This window comes from Mycteria americana, chromosome 3 (assembly GCF_035582795.1).
Source record: "Mycteria americana isolate JAX WOST 10 ecotype Jacksonville Zoo and Gardens chromosome 3, USCA_MyAme_1.0, whole genome shotgun sequence".
Taxonomy (NCBI): Eukaryota; Metazoa; Chordata; class Aves; order Ciconiiformes; family Ciconiidae; genus Mycteria; species Mycteria americana.
In genome coordinates, this window is record NC_134367.1 from 33257138 (window position 1) to 33277198 (window position 20061).

Here is a 20061-nt window from a genome sequence, read left to right on the forward strand (position 1 = left end):
AATAATGAAATAAAAGCATCGGGAAAGGAGCAAGAACAGGAAAAGAGAGAAGAAATACACAGTTAAAACAGTCCGTCTTGTCAATAAAGTACCAGAGCATCAGGCAGAACAAAAGCAAAATGGTGTGAAGTCATTTTGATTTATGATATGAGAAGTAAGAGAGAGAGAGAACAAAAATAGAGAGACGAGCACCACAGGATTTTCCTCTTTATCATGTTTCCACATTCCATTTATTTTCAGGCATTCTGTTTCTCGGATTTCTCCCCCTTCCATTCCTCATTTCATTCTTCAATAAGCTGTGGAGACAGTTCTTGCCAATTTTGTGAGTGTCAGTGAAATGAAGTCTAGCCCTATAACAACCCTCTCTTTCTTTCACTTGAGTGAGTAGGTCTCAGATTCCTCTGACTTCAGAAATTGATGCAGCTTATTTTTAGGTTACCATACAGGAGTGGGGGTAGAATTAGGCGCTAGTAGAATCTAGTAACTGAAGATATAAAGAACAGAAATTGTAGTCAGTATTATGAGTGTAGCATATATTTCAGACTTTCTATTATAAGCAGCTATCTTAACTACATACGATCCTGAAGAAACATATTTTTCAATTACTCGTCTATTTAAGAAATGCTACATTTCCCCCCAAAACCTTCAGAAACACAAAACAAGTGGTTTTGGTTGATTGAGTAAATACATATGTAGGTTACCCTATAAAAAAAGGGAGCAGCAAACCAGAATAATTTGCCAGAACAGTTTTAAACTGAGATCTCTGAAGTTACGTTTTGTGCTGTGTGTTGATGTGCTAAATTTGCTAGCATATTTTAAAGACTTAAAATTCCCACATTAAAGAGCTAATCCACTTTTTCATGAACATTTACTTGCTTTATGTCTAGCTCATGTTATGAACTAATAGCCAACATAATCTTCTATTCAGAAACTAAGGGTTTTTTTTTCAGTTATATACAAACAAAAGGCATTTTAAATCAAAACTGTCTATCCCCATTCCACTTTCATATCTCTGAGGGCCAAAAAAGATTTTCCTTTAATTTTGTTCAGGGAAAAAATCCTCCCCAGCCTAAGATCTTGTATGTCAAATCTAATCTCAGAGTGAATTATAAACTGGTGATAATAAGGCTTTATATTAATGGAAGCATGGTTATAGCCCTCACTATAATATGGTATCTCTGGTTTCAATTATACTTTGCACAATGCAATATATCTTCAGGAGTATCTCATGTAATTAATCAGGTAGTGGTGTAATGCAGACTAGAATAAGGAGAAAACCAGGCATTTGTCGTTTTACAGAGATGGAGAGGGATTTTATTAGTCATTTAGTGAAAGCAGCTCTTTCCTGGTGCCAGCGGATTAGTGCATGCTGGTGTATGGAAATTATTCTTCAGTATTCTATTTTTGTCCCTCAGTGAGCAGAGTTTAAAGTTGCTCTGGAATTACACAGAGAAGCTATATATGATTAGCACGAAGTAAAATTGATTTAAAATAAATTACTACTGCAGACCTCTTTTCACAGAGTTTCACTTTGGTCCTGGCATGAAGCAGGGAAGGGTTGCTGCAAAATGGATTTTATCAATTAAGATCAAAGAGCTGTAGAAATCAGAGATGGAAAAAACCTTGTCAGGTCATCTCTTCTATCAATGCAAGAACATTTTTACAGTGTATTTCTCTAATATATAGTCAAACTTCACTTTCAAGACTAGAGTGAAGGGCTTCCACTGTTTCCCCTAGCAGATTATTTCATAGTTACATAAAGTTTCTTTATTCCTGACAGCATCTCTGAAATTTCCATATTTTTTTTCTATTTTTTCTGAATTACAGCTTTTCAGATTTTTCTCACACCAGCTTTGTTTATCAGTGTTCATATCCTTCTAAGGTTTCTGAACAAGCTTCTGTGTTTGCCTCTTCCAGAGCCAAAGTTTAAACGAGCTGCAACTGGATTGCAGTTCACTAGTTACCCATACCCCTCAGCTGTTTCAGAATTATCCCAGCTAACTCCCTGATGCTGAGTAATTGCATGTGTCTTCAGCTTTTTAGGCAGTCCCTTTATTAGTTACCCTTGCAGGTCTCCAGCATTAGTGCTCTTCAGCTTGGAGAACAGATGACTGAGTAGTGAATAGGGAACAATTACTCGTATTCCCTATAACATAAAAAACAGGAGCATCAAATGAAATGGCAAAGGGATAAACATGATTTCCTGTGTCACGTTTATTTAAATATTTAAATTGTGGAATTCACCACCTCAGCACGTTTTGGATGTCAAAATTAGGAATAATTCTAAAACATGATTAGACTAATGGAATAATGTAAAAAAGTGTTATTAAGGTCAACAGAGTGAGCTTCTCCCAAGGAAATTCCCAAACTACTGAAGAACTAGGGAGGGTATTGCAGCAGAAATGTCACTTTATACTTGCCCTTCTCTATATCATTTCCTGAAGCATCACTGCAGAACCTGGTCAAATACAACATACTAAATGAGGCAAACCATAAATATTATCCTTTACAGTAGTTTGTTATTTATAAACTACTAACATTAATACTCGAGCACATCTCCAACTGATCCTTGAAAAAAACACCAGCTTCCAGTCTAATTTTTTTCTTGGCTAAAATCATTCTCAGTTTTGCAGGTGGGTAAAAGGAACAGCTTTTTGAAAAGAAACATACTGGTGTGACCAGTTCAGCAGCTCATTTGAGATAAGAGATTTTTTTTTTCCCTTATTCCACTTCACTCAACTGTTGGCTTTCATTAATTTAAATTGTAGAATGAGCCAGATGGTTGATTTCTGAAAGCTTTTAGGTATGTGTGGAAAAACCCATTTTTCTCAGCCAGAAGGGACACAACAAGTAAACTTCATTTAAGAAAAAAAGTATATATACAATCACAATTAAAGTGTTGATTTGCATGTTTTAAGCTTGTTGTATATCATACAGAAAGTAGGAGAAGAATTTAGTAAAATGACAACTTCCAGTTGGGACCGAAGGAAAACTTCATCCTCATAAATCAAGATTCCCAATGACTTCATGCTTCTGAATATGTTCCCGCTCTCAAAAAATAACACTGCAGTCATTTCAAGGCAATGATGTAGTAGCTAGGAGGACCTGATCGTGTACCCAGTGGTGTCAGTGACAATATTGCAGATGACTTTCAGTGGTGCAGGATGTGCTGGTTTTGGCTGGGATAGAGTTAATTTTCTTTATAGTAGTTAGTATGAGGCTGTGTTTTGGATTTGTGCTGAAAACAGTGTTGACAACGCAGGGATGTTTTAGTTGTTGCTAAGTAGAGCTTATACTAAATCAAGGACTTTTCAGCTTCCCATGCTCTGCCAGGTGCACAAGAAGCTGGGAGGGGACACAGCTGGGACAGCTGACCCAAACTGGCCAAAGGGCTGTTCCATACCATATGGTGTCATGCTCAGTACATAAAGCTGGGGAAGAAGAAGGAAGGGGGGACATTAGGAGTGATGGTGTTTGTCTTCCTAAGTAAGACATCTTTCCTGGAGATGGCTGAACACCTGCCTGCTGATGGGAAGTAGTGAATGAATTCCTTATTTTGCTTTGCTTGCGTGTGCGGTTTTTGCTTTACTTATTAAACTGTTTTTATCTCAACCCACGAGTTTTCTCACTTTTGCTCTTCTGATTCTCTCCCCCATCCCACCAGGGGGGAGTGAGCGAGCGGCTGTGTGGGGCTCAGTTGCCGGCTGGGGTTAAACCCAAACACAGGATCACATTCATAACCAGCACCCTTTGTTTTTCAGAAACTCACAGAACTTCGCTGCTACTGTTCAGACCTGTGGCAGTTACATACTTTTTATGTCTTAGGACAATAGGCTCTGACAGCACTTGTGCTGTATTTCACCATATGCAGCCATGGAAAAAAGTGAAGCACAGGCACAGAACAGATGCTCTTTACTATATAGGTTTAAAATAAATGTGTTTGTGAGAGATTCTTGTTAAGCCCTAGAGAAATCCTTGCTGAGATAAACCTGAGGTATGACCTGTTTGGTCATAACTGGTGTGATCTAACAGCAAAATTGCAATAGTTACCTCTTTCTGACAATAGCACAGTTAAATATGTTGTGGTCTGTTAGATATGTCTTTTTACTATGTAAACTGTGATAGAGTTGTCTGGCTGCAAAATCTAATAATCCAGCTATGCCAGGAACATTTTCACTGTGGTCAAGCAGACTTAAGGCAAAATACAAATGCTCCAATTTTATAAATCACAGTATCTAGCAAACTAAACATTTCTTCCTAAATTTTCCATGTTTTCATTGAGGGTTCTCAGTCAGACAGTTCAATGATATCAGGTTTATTACTGAACTGTAGCTTAAAAATAGCTTTTTTGAGCATTTTTCAAAGCTACTCCTGTAAACTTCACCTCATTATCTGCTGTACATGTTTCTTCTTTCGTAACCACAGAGCCTTTACAGTGGTAGATGTGTTCTAATTGCACCTTAAAAATAGATCCTTCCTTGTTAGAAATGCATAGATTTGTTCAGGTGCTGATTTACTGTGGAATGATGAAGGCTTATGTCAAATGTACACTTGTAACATGGCCCCCTTAATATGAGTGAGAAGTAAGAACTTAGCTATTTTAAGAAATTGAGCATAACGTTCTCATATTTTTCTTACCTCCAAGACCTTTGTTGTTTCCATACTTTCATGATACTTATTTTTGCAGAATTGTTTAATTTGGTTTTAAATACTCTTTTTAAAGTGTGCTAGGTTAAATCAAGCCTTGCTGATTAAAGATAGTTTCTCCAAAGCTTATTGTTATTGGATGTTTTAATTGTATTATAGACTGTTCTTTTATACTGCCTCCCAGCTTTTTAGGCATCAGTGTGTCGACAGTGTTACAGCAATCTTCTTCATATTATTGTGGATTGGCGCATCAAAATTTTACTACAAAACAAGACAATATGTCACAAAGTGGTATTATCAAGGGCTCAGAGACCAAACATTTTCCATTTGCTATAACTGAAAGACTTGTAAAATTATTTCTTTCAATTGCAAGAAAACAAAACAGCTTACTAAAACCTGCATGTTTGTTAAACCACATAAAATCAAAGTCTAATGAAGTCAGCAACATTATTCATCTTGACTTAATGGGTTTGATATGTATCTCACTGCAGAAATTAGGTGCAATTTGAAAAGGTTCATTCACTATGACTTAAAGCCATCCTATCCTACCACAAAAATTAGGGTTAAATTGTAGCAGCAAGCCTTTTTCTTTTCTTGGGGTGCTTTTCCCTTCCTTTAACTCTCCTTCCTGAAGGGGAATGTATCTTCTCTTTCCATTCACATGTTCTTTGCACTCTTGTTTTTCAGCTCTTCCAACCGCTGTTTCTACATCTCTTTAGTCTCTGGCAAGCCATTCCATTTCCAACCTTAGGAGAAAAAAGATATTTTTATCTATTCTTTATAATATTTTGCTTCTTTCTGATATAATTTGACTTTATAATTGGTTTCTTTTAGAATCTGTAAAAAATTCTGTGCTAAATTATTTGTGATATGTCCAAGCAATCATACTCTGTTGCATTGTATACAAGTGATTACTTCACTAGTAAATCATTCTTCCTTTATATCAGATGCTTTGAATCAGATTTGTCATAAGTGTAAAACAAAATCATTGCTTTCTCCATCCAGATTGTCATTGCAAACAAACAAGCTGAAGCTATGGAAAGTATAGATGGCTTCAGCTTGATTTTGCCAAAGCCGTCTATAAGTTATTCCATTAAAATCAATGGAGTTGTACCAATGTAAGCCTGATGTAGGAAAGAATCAATCTCTGTATACCTATGCAAATCTAAATCATAGATGCATATAGATAGCTGTGTAAAAAGTATAAATATGATGATAATTTGGAAATATCACAGAAAGTATAGAAATAGATATATTTTCTATACCAACAGGTTCAATTGCATGCAAATAACATGCACATTACGCATCCCGGTGAAATGCAGTCTGGTTTATTTCAGAGAAAAGAATATGATACTGGTCTAATAAACTGTATGCAAAGTCATGCATTAATCTTAAATTATCAGGATAAAATCTACAACCTCTCACAGAATACCTAATATATATCCGATAGGAAAACAAGAATGTTATTTAGACTCATTAATATGATTTGGTGAATAGTCGCCTTGTTAATACAACCTCTTTTTTCTTTCTTTTTTACTGCTTAATAGAGAAGAAAATCACGTTATTCGGACCTTGACTTTGAAGTAAGTTTTACTGAATTATTCCTGATTATTAAAAGCATTTTCCTAAAAGTAAATGTGAAGTGTTCATTTAGCAGATTTTAGCCTCCTGACATAGTAGATGTCATAGGGTTGTTCAATTGGTACTGTACAGAACATGATGAGCAATTCATTAAAACTACTTTGGTGCAACTTGTTTATAAAATATTCCAAGATCAAACTGTCATATTGCAATATTAACCATCACGGTTTCAGTTTTTAAATTCTCTGCCTCTTCATTTTCATCTGTTTTTATTTTTGTTTGTTTGTTTGTTTTGCTGGATATCTATCTATTGAAAAAGTGTGACACTTCTGTAGGACAGGCCGTATTGCTGCAGAAGGTTGCTTTGTTCAAGAGATTCTCAATCATTTGTTCTATCTCTCTTCAATACTAATTTACTGGCATATGAGTTTCACATCCAAATAGTGATTATGAATGTGTCAAATTTTGAACGATGAAGTGCTGCAGTTGCCAAGGCTTATGGATCACATGCTGTATAAAAAATCAAGTTCATGTAAGATTCTTTAGGTTGGATATCCACAATTTCAGACTTAGACCCTGTCAAATGAGGTTTAGTTGTGTTAGTTAGTGACCGTTTTGTCCTATCTCAGTCAGTATGATTAAGTCTCTTAGAGTTTTGTTTATTTGAGGTTTTTTCCTCTACTGTCTACCAGAGAGTTAGTTACAGCAGTTAGTTTTCAAGGGGATGTTAATAATTTATGGATTTACAGTTTTTGCATAGGTTGTCTGTTCACACATGTTAATAGCTTGATATAATTCATTATGTGTGTCTCCAGAGAAATTGAACAATCGTAATATTTGCACGGAACCTACAGATCTTCAGCTAAACTTTAACATCCAGTGATCAGTATATATCAACCATAACCCTCTCTGTTTGCATGTGCAAACACAGGCATTTTTTATTATTATTTGGGCTGTGAGAACAGCACATGTACTTTCAGACTTCAGATTCTAGTCCATAGAAAAGAAAGAGGCAGAACAAGCAAAATGCAGCCATAGCAGTGGTCATAGAAGCCTTGCAATGAGAGAAGGGTTTGCTTTGGTGACCTGCTTTTGCTGAAATTCCGACCTTCCGTGTCCGGTTGTGGTTTCTTGGTAGTTTAACATCATGCCTTAATCTCTTATGTCATTTTCGCCCAGAGATTATAGCTACCTTAAGCAGTCATGTAACATCTCAAATAAAGCACCAGACAAAGATTCATAGTAAGTTTAAGGAAAACAAAATGAAAAGATTATCCTAAATATGCTTTAGGACAAATGCCTAGAAAGGAAGAAGAAAAACATGAATCAACAATAAAATTCTGATGAGCAAGCAATTCTAAAATTAAATGCAAGCAATATGAACAGAAGTTTTATAATTATAATGATAAAAAGAATTCTGAATTTTACTGTTCTTTATTGAAAGGTCGGAATATCATGCCATTCACAATAAGAACATTCTTTGTGGCCACAGATACTAAAACGTTCTTCTTACCACTCAGAGGAGCATAATCCAACACCAAATAAACACCAACAATGCTGTACACATTCTGCTGTCAAGAATCAGGCCTCCCATTACATATTTTATTTTGACTCACATGGTGTATTTAAGATGCTTACACCTTTTTCTTGTCTTGTTTGCAGCATTGTTGCTCCATGGCCTAATATTTTTAGAAGCATGATTATAATGTAGGAAAAAGTATTTGTTTGTAAAAAGGGAAGGACGGGGCCATTGGGAGTGACTGCAGAGGAAGTGAGAGAGGCAGTGATACTGTGCCAGTTGCCACTGTGTTTTAGAAGTACTGACTCAGACTAACCCCGTCTCACCTCCCTGTTTTATGGGTCCTCTGATTAAGCCTGTGGGCTTCCCTCTGTTCTTAGACATAGCATGGCTGTCTGTCTGAGGTAAAGCAAAATAAAAAAGCCATTAAATGTTCAAATAGCCACCCAGATTCCTTCGCTCAGCAAGGCATACTGATGAAGAGAATTGAGATAGTGTTATGTGGCCAAAACACTGCTATTCTGATACTTCAAAGCAGCTTGACTGCAAAATAAAATAGAACCTGGAGGTGAGGTCAAGCTAGAGTGATTGGCCATACTACTTAAATGTTTAACACTTTCTCTGCTTTGTCTGTGACCAGTGCCAGCTGGCACTATCTGAGACAACTTCCTTCCACAGTTCTAGGCTAAGAAATGCTATGGATGTGGTTCTGAGGATCACAAATACTAAATACACAGTATGGACAAGACTGTGTGAAGCTTGGCTCCCTCCGTCCTTTTCCTTTTAACACTCTCCCAGCAGTCTCTACACCCTCAACCTCTCACACATGTCGCTCTATATCCATACGAGACAAACCCTCAGGCTATGCCTATCTTACTAAATTAGAGATTTGGGGGAATATTCCTGGGTGCCAAAATGCCAATTTTTATATGCATCGCATTTTAGAATTATATTCACTATTTTAGTCTGGAGAACCCTTGTCTCTCCAAACAGTTCCTGAAATGTCATTAGAGAACCAGAGCAACCTAGGTACCATTCACAATACGCAATTTGGTTGTATACTTCTTATTTTAGAGACTAAGAGAATTTAGTAGCATTCATGGAGAACATTCCATGCTAGGTGGTGCCAGAGAATGGTCTTGGACATGTTTCACTTACTACTGTAGAGTCACGGTTTCATAGTTTAAAAAAAAAAAAAGGTGCTAGTGGGCTACAATGCAACACTCACCTTCATATAGACAATTTGAAATAAAAACAAAAAAAACACAAGAAAAGCAATTTTTTTCTGAGGGCCACAGATGAAACTCAAAGCCAGCTCCTATGTAGTGTGAACACAAGCAGACTATGACTGTACTCAATGCCATAAAACACTCTCTCTCCCTGTTATCTCCAATATATGTAGAAATACAGGTGTAGCTTTAAGGGCCTTTGCAATGGACTATAAATAATAAAAGTCCTGTGACTGTGCTGGGTAATATTATAGAAAACTTATGTCTCCAGTCAAAGGAAAAGGAAAGAGACAAAGATGACATCAAAACTGGCCAGCCCTTATCATAGATCTTAAGCTGGTTAGGGAGGAGAGTCTCAAGAACTGGACCACCTGTGTCTTGTTTTCCCTTTTTAAATAGTTTACCATTACATTCTTAAATTATCCCTTCATGTAGAAAAAAAGAAGACAGATTGTAACATACTGGGTTTAGTCTGTAGGCAGAAAGTATTTCTGCTACATAATATACTGTCCAGTATTAGATTTTGCAAAACACTGACTAATCTAGTATGCAACAGCTTTACAGCTCTTTTCTTGCTATTACCAAGGATTAGTTTAGACTAATTCATGCAGTCCGGTATCCAAAACATGACCAAAATTCCTAGCTGGCTGTGGTAACCCCAGCTAAGTGCCCTCCAACCCCAGTCATTATGTTCTGTTTTTCCTCAAAGCTGGACAGGTAGCTTTTTCATGAAGGCTCAGCACTAATACTTAGCTGTCAGATCAAATACAATTCATTTTAATTATGTTGAACAGAAATACAGATGCTGTGGAAATTCCCAGGAGGACTTTATAATAGGTGTGCACTGACACTTACAAAAACATACAGGAGACTTAAACAGTATTATTGACATAGAATCATAGAAGCGTTTAGGTTGGAAGAAACCCTTAAGATCATCAAGTCCAGCCATTAACCTAGCACTGCCAGGTCCACCACTAAACCATGTCCCTAAGCGCCACATCTACACATCTTTTAAATACGTCCAGGGATGGGGACTCAACCACTTCCCTGGGCAGCCTCTTCCAATGCTTGACAACCCTTTCAGTGAAGAAAAATTTCCTAATATCCAATTTAAACCTCCCCTGGTGCAATTTGAGGCCATTTCCTCTTGTCCTATGGCTTGTTACTTGGGAGAAGAGACTGACACCCACCTCGCTGCAACCTCCTTTCAGGTAGTTGTAGAGAGCGAGAAGGTCTCCCCTCAGCCTCCTTTTCTCCAGGCTAAACAACCCCAGTTCCCTCAGCAGCTCCTTATAAAACTTATGCTCTAGATGCCTCACCAGCTTCGTTGCCCTTCTTTGGACATGCTCCAGCACCTCAATATCTTTCTTGTAGTGAGGGGCCCAAAACTGAACACAGTATTCCAGGTGCAGCCTCACCAGTGCCAAGTACAAGGGGGCAATCACTTCCCTAGTCCTGCTGGCCACATTATTTCTGATACAAGCCAGGATGCCATTGGCTTTCTTGGCCACCTGGGCACACTGCTGGCTCATATTCAGCCGGCTGTTGACCAACACCCCCAGGTCCTTTTCCACCAGGCACCTTTCCAGCCACTCTTCCCCAAGCCTGTAGCGCTGCATGGGGTTGTTGTGGCCCAAGTGCAAGACCCGGCACGTAGCTTTGTTGAACCTCATACAATTGGCCTTGGCCCATCGATCCAGCCTGTCCAGATCCCTCTGTAGAGCCTTCCTACCCTCAAGCAGATCAACACTCCCACCCAGCTTGGTGTCATCTGCAAACTTACTGAGGGTGCCCTTGATCCCCTCATCCAGGTCATTGATAAAGATATTAAACAGAACTGGCCCCAGCACAGAGCCCTGGGGAACACCGCTTGTGACCGGCCGCCAACTGGATTTAACTCCATTCACCACAATTCTTTGGGCCTGGCCATCCAGCCAGTTTTTTACCCAGTGAAGAATACTCCCGTCCAAGCCATGAGCAGCCAGTTTCTCTGGGAGAATGCTGTGGGAAATGGTGTCAATGTGTCAACATGCATTTTAGGATTCAAGATCACAATTACCTTTAAATTCTATGAGAGGGTCTGACTCCTGGATTTCCCCAGCCATCCACCCCACTCTCCCCTTTTAATGAGGCATTCATTGGATCTACTCTGGTAACAACATTTATGCTAAATAATTCAGAAAAGTGCCATATTACCCTGCTCCCCAGGATTCAAGTAATCTCTGCCTCTTTTTGTGCTTCACTCATGAGGGAGAGCAAGGATACACAGGACAAGTGTGAAAGCAGAATGTCTTCTTTTCTTTCCACAGAGCAGTAGACTTTCAGCAGCAATAATGCTAAATAGATCATTAATTGCTGGAGCTGCATTCTTTCAAAATTTCATCTGCAATAGCTTTCATTATAACAACATTACAAACTCACACAAAAATTTAAAATCATTCTCTTACTAACCTGAAGACATCTCTCAAAGACAAAGGTGAAAAAAATATGACTGCAGGCAAAAATCCTTTCCCGTTCCTAAGTTTGGCAACTGATCATACCTGTAACATCTTGAAAACACAGCATGTTTCCATTATAGGGCTGGGAAGGCATTCCCCCATCTGTTCTTCTCACTTAGCTGTTTTGTACAATATTTGAGAGAGAGCATTTTTACCTGTGACAATATAGAAAATCTCCAAGGCAAATTTAATGACATCATCATTATTATTATTATTATTATTATTATTATTATTATTATTACTGTTATTCATAAGGTTGACCACAAATCTTCATGAGGCTATTTATGCTTGAGCTAGAGTTCAGCTAAAACCTTGTCATAAATAAAAAAGGGGAGCTGGGTACAGAGGTATGTTTGATGTCCTTCCCATCTTGATCATAGCCATCCACACTTTGAATCCTCTTCTGAGAGCAGATGCTTATCAGAGTAAGGCTTAGTCTTTTCAAAATGTACACTTGATGGTACTTGTGAGTGGGGGTAGAAATGTGGAAGGGGTGTCAGTTCAGCCTGACCCCCTTCAAGGTATGAGGCACAAGAGTTACGGCACCTGCAGGAAAGACCATAAGAAGATGTGTGTCTGTAGCCTGGTGGCTAACTCAGGTGCTTCTGGAGGGGATGCGGCATTAATGGGCAAATCCCCAGCTGCACCTCAAGAAGGTGTGCTTTCAAAGGGCAGCATGAGAAGCTCCTTTTCCATCCTGTTCAGGTCTTGATGCTACTACAATCATCCTAGTGTATATTGGGCAAGATCTCCAGCTCTGTATTGATAAAATTTATGTATTTCTAAGATTGATAAAGCTGTGTTTTCCACATTGCCCATTTAATAGAGAAAAAAGATTAAACCCCCACAAATACTTTGTGGGCTATTTTCTAATAAAAGAGTTACCCAACAGAGCATATTTTCTAGAAAGGGGATAAGATGGTGCTTTCTAACAAGAAATTTAAAAGAAGTCTAGAAAAGAAGAGTTCAAGTTGGAAATTTAAGTTACTGCATCTTCAGTTCAGATCATTCTTTATAAGCAGTGGGGAGGGGCTGGTATCAGTAGGTAGGAGTTACGGAGTGGAAGCCAGGAAAACACAAAGCACTGAAAAGATCCATAGGTACATGTGCACACCAGTCAGTCTGCTATTAAGAATAAAATTTAAAGCCTTTTTTCTGGCAGACTTCCCACTGCAAGTGTTTAATTTCTCCTCCCACCTGATTCTCCTCAGGAATAATATAATGAACTGAGAAAGACATTTGCATTATTCATATTTGCTATTCAATAAATTCTTGGGTACATGATTCAGAAAAATATCAGAAAGTAGCATACTCTATATTCCTAGCCTTCTATTAAAAAGTTTCCAACTGGAGACACTTGTTTCACAGTCATATGCTATTTCCTGCTTTTAGAGACAGTATTTTAACCCACCAAATCTGTTTTATTCCCCTGAGCATGTCTCCTTATTTCAGCCAATAATAATTTTGAGGCAGAACCTTTCTTTAATTCTATGTACATGAGATTTGCTACATATCCCTGTCTACCATAACAGCAATAGCTTAAAAGAATCCCTAGGAAGTCACTTAAGTGAAACTCCTCTTATAAATTTAGATCAGCTATCTCTAGTTAAATTACATTTTGCAAGGAGTTCCTCACCAAATCCTGCAAAATTGTTTCCCTTATTCACCCCACAACTCGTGTTAAGTTAATAGGTCTTTAATTGCTTGCTGTTTCTCATGTCTCTTTTGTGAATAATGTTGCCAATTTCCTGTTCTCAGAAGTGAAACAAGTTCTCAAGCTACAGTGTAGCTATATTAAGGATGATACGGTTATTACAGCATAGCCGCAGAAATGCATGATCAAGAGAGCAGCCACATTTCATTAAATTTATAAACACAGAATGTAAATGAAAGATAAAAGTTAAAGTTGGTATTGATAAAGCATTATTTGGATACTGCCAGTCCATTTTAAAAGGTACTAACCCAGACCTGGCAGAAGCGTTACTTGCTGGGAAGGGCCACACTCAGGCACTGCCTACCTAAGTTTGCAGGGTTTGTCAGGTACAATGCCAGGGAACATCAGGCTTGGCAATTAGTGGATGGGCATAGAGGCTGGTGTCCTGCACCTTCTCTATCAACATTATTGGCCGCTGCCCTGGCTGTAACTCAAGTTCAAGCAGTTACAAAAGCTTAAGAAAAGCCAAGCTGAGCCCATCTGCTGTTGGACTGAGGTAAAGCATCCTCAGTCCCTCCTGTCCCCTGTCCACCCAGATCACAGAACCATGAGATTGGTTGAACAGTAAGCAGCCTTCGGCTTTGCTCCAGAGTCCGGTCTGAATCCATACCTGAGCGTGAACTTGTTTGGAAACAACACAGATGGTAGGCTTGACAGTCTAGGCTTGAAAACAGGCTTCACTCTCCATGTAGCTGCCAAGGCAGATGCATGGCCGAGGGCTCCTCCAACTGTGGGGGCTGTTTGGGGTCCCCAGCTCTTGCACAGGAGTGCCATATAATTAGTTTTTGTGGAAGAGTGCCCTGTGCACAGGCTAGAGGGAGGGTGGTTTCCAATTGCCCAGTCCATGACATAAGAAAGCATGTAAAATTGAAAAACTGTGCCTACTTTTCTTAATGTGAATGCCATTTCAACTGTATTTTATGATGATCTGAATGACAAGAAGATGTCTAATCAAAAAGGCATAACATCTGGGGCTTTTCCATTTTGGGCCAAGATTTTCTGAGTTCAGTGTTCTCATAAAAATTATTCTGATAGGGACCATTACAAACTGCTGTTGCATTCCTATAGAAATTAAAATATTAGCATCCATGCTGAAAACAGAAAATATTCCTAATGTGCAAGAGAAATATCCTTCTGAGAAACTGCTGTCACTTTCAAAATACTTCGAGGCTAGCACAAAAACAGTGTCCCTTAATTTCAGCAGTTCAGTAAATGTGGGGTAAAAACAGTCTCTTCTACACAGGAAGAACATTAAACAGAGCAGAGAGAAGGCTCAGTGCAATTCACTTCCATTGATGGAGTCTATAGGGAAAAGATGGCCCTGCCAAATTCAATTTACTTTATTATGTTGGGAAAAATAATGCTTCTCTTAAAAAAGCCCAGATTCAATTATAAATATAAGCAATTATGTTCCATTTTGCAGAAGGTCATGCATACAAGAAAGAGGCACATGGAATTATTTCAAGAGTTAAATCAGAAATTTCAGACGCTGGACAGATTTCGGGATGTACCAAAATCAGGCAGTATGGTAAGTTTTCCTTCTTAGATATTTAAAATATGATGGATCCTTAACAACAACAATGAAACAAGAGTCCCCTGAATTCAGTATATTTCCCAAGAAGACCTCACTCTGCGCTACCTTTAGATAGCCTCAGAAATTAGAACAAAAGGTATTTTCAGCAGTCCAACCTATGATGAGATTCATCAGGTTTTACAACTAGACCATAACTAACTCACTGACATCATTACAGATGACAAGTAATTGAACTGTAGGGAACACATTTGAAATCTGTATGTGTCTACCAGGTCTAAAGGACTTTATACAGAGAAAGCAGCTCACTAATGTAATTTGGCTAATAGGGCTTTTCCTCTAGCTAGGCATGCAGATATTAAATTAGTTACTACAAACAAGTCCAGCTAGATTCACCTATACGTGAGGTGGTCCAGAAAGCATGCAGGGTCTCTGTAATGCCGTGTCTTTTCCATAATAGGTTTATAAATATTTACCATGGGAAAAGGAAAAATTAAATCATCCTGAGTTGACTCTGCTATCATCATAATTCAAATTTATATACACACATGCATAACACCCTGACTACATCTGATAACGAAAGCAAGGAAATACTTGATTCTGCCTAATTAAAACAGCTAATGTAGTGTGACATATTTGTTAGCAGTAATATCATGATTAGTAATAATTTTATATATAATTTTATAATGTGAAAATGGTATATTAAATGGAACTGAGCTAGAATCATTGTATTCTATAACTTTTTCAGAAGAGCTGCTCTCAGACATGAAGAAGAGGTATTAAGCAGATGTGAGGCCAGTGGATTTACATCATTTACATCATCTTAATCCAGCAGAAATTTGGCCCTGATTCTTTGATGAACCGTTAGCTGTGATATGTGTTATTTTTCACCCAGTTCTCGCTTACTCCCACTTCTGAGATTTGCTGACATGTAAAGTTTGCATTCGCCTCCCTCTTTGAGATTTGCGGTCCACGTAAAGCTTGAATTAATGCAAAATCTCAAAGGGAATCTCAGTGGAAGTGTTGTGTTTACTCTGTTTCGCATCAGGGCTATGTTTTTGAAAGGTCTGCTAATAAAAGCTGCCTAGAGGAATGGTCTATCTGTAAGACAGTCAAAGAGTGATCCAGGTACCTAAATATGGGCATCTCAGGCTATTTGAGACAGCCTCAGGTGTTTTAGTCTACAGCACAGTACAGGCAGTGATGACACAGGACTCAAAGGAGACCTGCACCTCTCATGAAAGATAGTTGGAGATCAGGCAGCAAATCCAAAGGCATCTAAAATGGTGCAAAAATGTTAAGTTTTGGTAACTAATTCCTATCCAACATGTTACAGCAGAAATCACTAATTAAATTGGTCTTAGTCCATAATGTCTTTTACCCTATAAAACTTAGCATTCAAAAAAAAATTCATTCAGTAGAAAATAACCAGCTTTCAGCCTGTTAATCCTAATACACATGAGCTCATCAGCCTGGAAAGCAAGGTAGCTCTCACAGCATTTTCAAGGACTAGGTTTCTGTGGTTCTGTCACGCACCTGCCCCAGTTTAAAATCCAGCTGGCAATCCCTGTTTCGAACCACTCCATATTCAGGCAGCAAGCTCTTCTCAATTCTCTTCCCTTCTCCCACTTTTCTACACAACCACTATTCAAAAGATGGCTATTGGTACTGGATCACTTGGCCATTCCTCACGTACATTGGTTCTTGTGAAAGAAAGGGCTTAGCTGGCAGCTCAGGTGAGGAGCCTGCCAAAATGTTGATTGTTCACAGAGTCGCAACGGTGCTGAACACCCGCCAGCCTGGCTCCCTGCAAAGTCATTTCCACCCTCTGGCTTCTCTGTCTCATGAGAGCACATTAGCGATCAGCCTTATAAACAGAAAACACATTATTTCATCTTTGTTTTTAATTTTTCTTTCTTCTCTGGTCTTCAGGAGAACTCAGCACCAAACAAGGCTCCATGGGACAGTTTCAAAACCACAGGCGACTACCAACACTATACAACGATAAACGTATTAGACACAGAGGCAAAAGATGCTTTAGAACTCAGACCAGCAGAGTGGGAGAAGTGTCTGAACTTGCCTTTAGATGTGCAAGAAGGTGACTTTCAAACAGAAGTTTAACAAAAAAGAAAACAAACTGAACAAAACAAAAACAAAACAAAAATAATTCATTGCACTGACAATAAAGAGACTTTGGGAATCCTGACGCTCCTGTCTGAACATTGTGACTATTTTATGTCAGGCTCTTCCTGTGCCAAATGTCAGTGGTTTTTTTCGTACAGTATATTCCCACTAGTGCGGCTAGTGGAGAACCAGGTGTACAATTCTTACCATCGTGTGTTGTAAGTACCCGTGGAATGGATTTGTAAGGTAATCTTTATAGATAAACCTCAAGCAACGATTCATGTTGTAACAGCTTCATTTGGTTTAGTTTTCAAAAAACTTCACCATGAAGCACAATGTATATATTTATGCAGTTTTTAAAGTTTATAACAGTCTGTTTGGCCATTACTACACTTTTTACTTTATAATATAAAAGCAAAGTTTTTGTCATTAAATGAATGTCTGTTGAGCTACATTCTTCATTGCTTTAAATGCAATAAAGTAATAATCTCACTTTTATATGAATAATATATTTCACATCTTTATTATTGCAGTTTTCTCTGGAAAGCTCAGAGTAGCTTTCTCTGCTGCAGCTGTGTATAAAATATTTAAAATGTTGTATGGTGTAAATAAACCTTTGTCTACATATCAGTTTCTTAGTGCATTTTATTCTGTATTTGTTTCTCTTAAATTTGCATATTTATAAAGTTTTCTTTAAAAACACACATATTGAATATGTATTTGGAGTTTTAATAGTATGTTGTTCTAGTTCCTGCAAGGATTTTCTAAAGTGTACTAGTAGGTTTGTACAGCTATTCTGCATTTTCTTAGGTATTCTTTTGTGACAATGTACCGTATAAATTGGACTTGTCAGAATACTATTACAATTGTTCTGGTTTATAAGAATTTTTGTCTTGTTGCAGAAAGACAAATAACAGAAAATAAGTTAAGTTTCAATGCACAGCACCCAAAGAAAATGCTGATTTAGAATCATTACATCTTGTGCATGGTCTTGTTGCTGTACAACAACAAGAAAAACTTTAAAGATAAAAAATTCTGAAGTATTTTAGACAAAAAAAAGAAAGAATGTGTTTCATATTATAAATCAAGAGCAGCGCATGATTTATGTTGAAAATACAGTTAAACAATAAGGAATAGAAAGACTAACTCCCCCTTTCTGTGCTTAGAACCAAAAGCAGATCTTCAAAATCTCTCCTCATCTACAGCATAGCTGTGGGGGGAGGGGATAGGAGGATATCTCAAATCTTCAGATGTCATATTTCTAGAAAAAAGTTTCCAAAATATTTTAGTTCCTGCTGTACAGAACTAGCTGGAGAGCTCTTAGAGAGGGAGAAAACATGACCACCAATCTGTTTAGGAATAAAAAAGACTAGAACAGAGGCTTGTCAGTGACAACTTAATCCAGAGTATTGGTAGAAGGAGATCATCATCCATATGTTGAGAGAAAAGTACTTAGGACCAACCTTAGGACTAAGTGTTTCAGTCTGTAAATCCTTTCTCCAGGCCATAATAAGGTACTTAAGCCACAAAAAGGAGCCTGACTTTGCCTACTTTGAGTGAGCAGAGTGCAGACTTCTCTAATCTAATGCTTCAGCATCTAAATCTTTACACAAACAAAATAACTAGCTACCAACCTGGTATCAAGTCCATTAACTGGTTTAGGTGCCTAGAAGTTAGATGATGGAGTACTCAGTATTGCGATACATCAGTCAGTCAGAACTGGCCCTTTATCAAGAGGCTGATGCAGAAGGAGGCAGCTGGCAAGTCTGGCTATGCAGCCTACTAACATCACACCTCTGAGATCAGATAGTGCACCAAAAACCTTTCTCTCTTCTTTTATATCAGGTTCTAATCTAAAAGGGATTTACTTTCCCTTTAGATAAAGATCCAACAGAGGCTGCACATTTTTTAAGGATTTCATCCAGTGTGGTAGGCATCTCTCAAGTAGAGTTTTACAAAATGTCTAATTTTTGAGACCACATCAGGAAGCTTAGGCTACTGAATCCAGATATAAGCCTTAGCATTCTCCTTGATTGATCTAAACATAATACAAATCTAGAGCACCTTGGTGTTTCAATAACTATAGTACAGAGATTATTTGCATGAGCTTTATATCACCAAACTCCTGTTCAATAGCAGTCTAGTTAGAACTGCAGAAAGCTTAAGGTAGGCTGCAAACTTACCCAGGAAACATGATACATTGGTCTACAGTCAATACACTGCTGACCCAGTTGTGCTGTTATTAATAACCCAGTTGATTCAGGTTTAGCATTAACCTAGGTGTTTATGTACCACACAGCAGTCACACATGTGCGTTCAGTGTATAAGCAGCAATGTTCAGTGCCTCTTTATTTAGAGCTTGTGCTGCCCTGCCCAGAAAGTGCTAGACTTTTTTATTTTCTTATATATTTCATATTTAGAAATATGAAGAACACGCTGAAACCCAGTCTATTTGCCTACTGATTTGACCGCTTCATATTAAAGCAGAGTTTGTTTTCCGTAAGCAAGATGCTGCACATACTCACAGTTTGCTGCTCAGTGTCTCTTAAATGGTGCAAGTCAGACTGAATCCAGCAGGAGAGTACAAACTCGTATGCACTGGCTTAAATGTTGGCAAAGCACCGATGAGATGTTTGGTATTATATGCAAATAAAAATTGAGTCAGAACTCCCTACGTTATACTAGTCACAGAGATGACAGGGGGGTCTGCATTTGCCTGCCAGGGCCAGCTTGTGCCACTCGATGTGCCCTGTGCTACCTCACCTGGCCTCCAGCCGCAGTTACAGAAAGGGTCAGGTGCTTGAGGGCTCAGCTAACCAACGTTGCTGCAGCTGGCACTAGAGTATATTGAGGCAGTTGAGCTCAGCCTAGAGTTTACCTTGATCCAAGTTAAAATACATATTCCCTAGATGTATACAGAAAAATCAAATACTTTTTTGGGAAAGGCCTCATTTTCTCAACAATTTAAATACACATTAGTAATCATATAAGACCATATGGAGTTCCTCTCTCTCTGTCTTCCTCTTATATGCCTATACAGAGAAAGATTTTTCCCTGGCAAGTCAATACTAAACAAAATATGGCCTGGACTGTTCAGTATAGAGAAGCAGTGCATACAGGAAATCTAGCTGAGCAGCCACAGATCACTCAGGCAGAGTTCAAGATACCCATGATTTCACATCCAAGGCTGTGTGAAGGGGTTTGGTGTCGCTGGCATA

General features: G+C 38.3%; 1 protein-coding gene across 1 annotated transcript in view; it reads left to right on the forward strand.

Moving 5' to 3' along the window:
- The window catches only part of ADGRB3 (adhesion G protein-coupled receptor B3), a 465041-nt gene extending 448201 nt beyond the window's left edge, over positions 1 to 16840 (forward strand). Inside the window, exons 28-30 of the mRNA XM_075497295.1 lie at positions 6195 to 6230; positions 14612 to 14716; positions 16652 to 16840. Of these exons, the coding sequence (XP_075353410.1) occupies positions 6195 to 6230; positions 14612 to 14716; positions 16652 to 16840 (330 nt within the window). The remainder of the gene's footprint in view (positions 1 to 6194; positions 6231 to 14611; positions 14717 to 16651) is intronic.
- The last annotated feature ends 3221 nt before the right edge of the window (positions 16841 to 20061 follow it).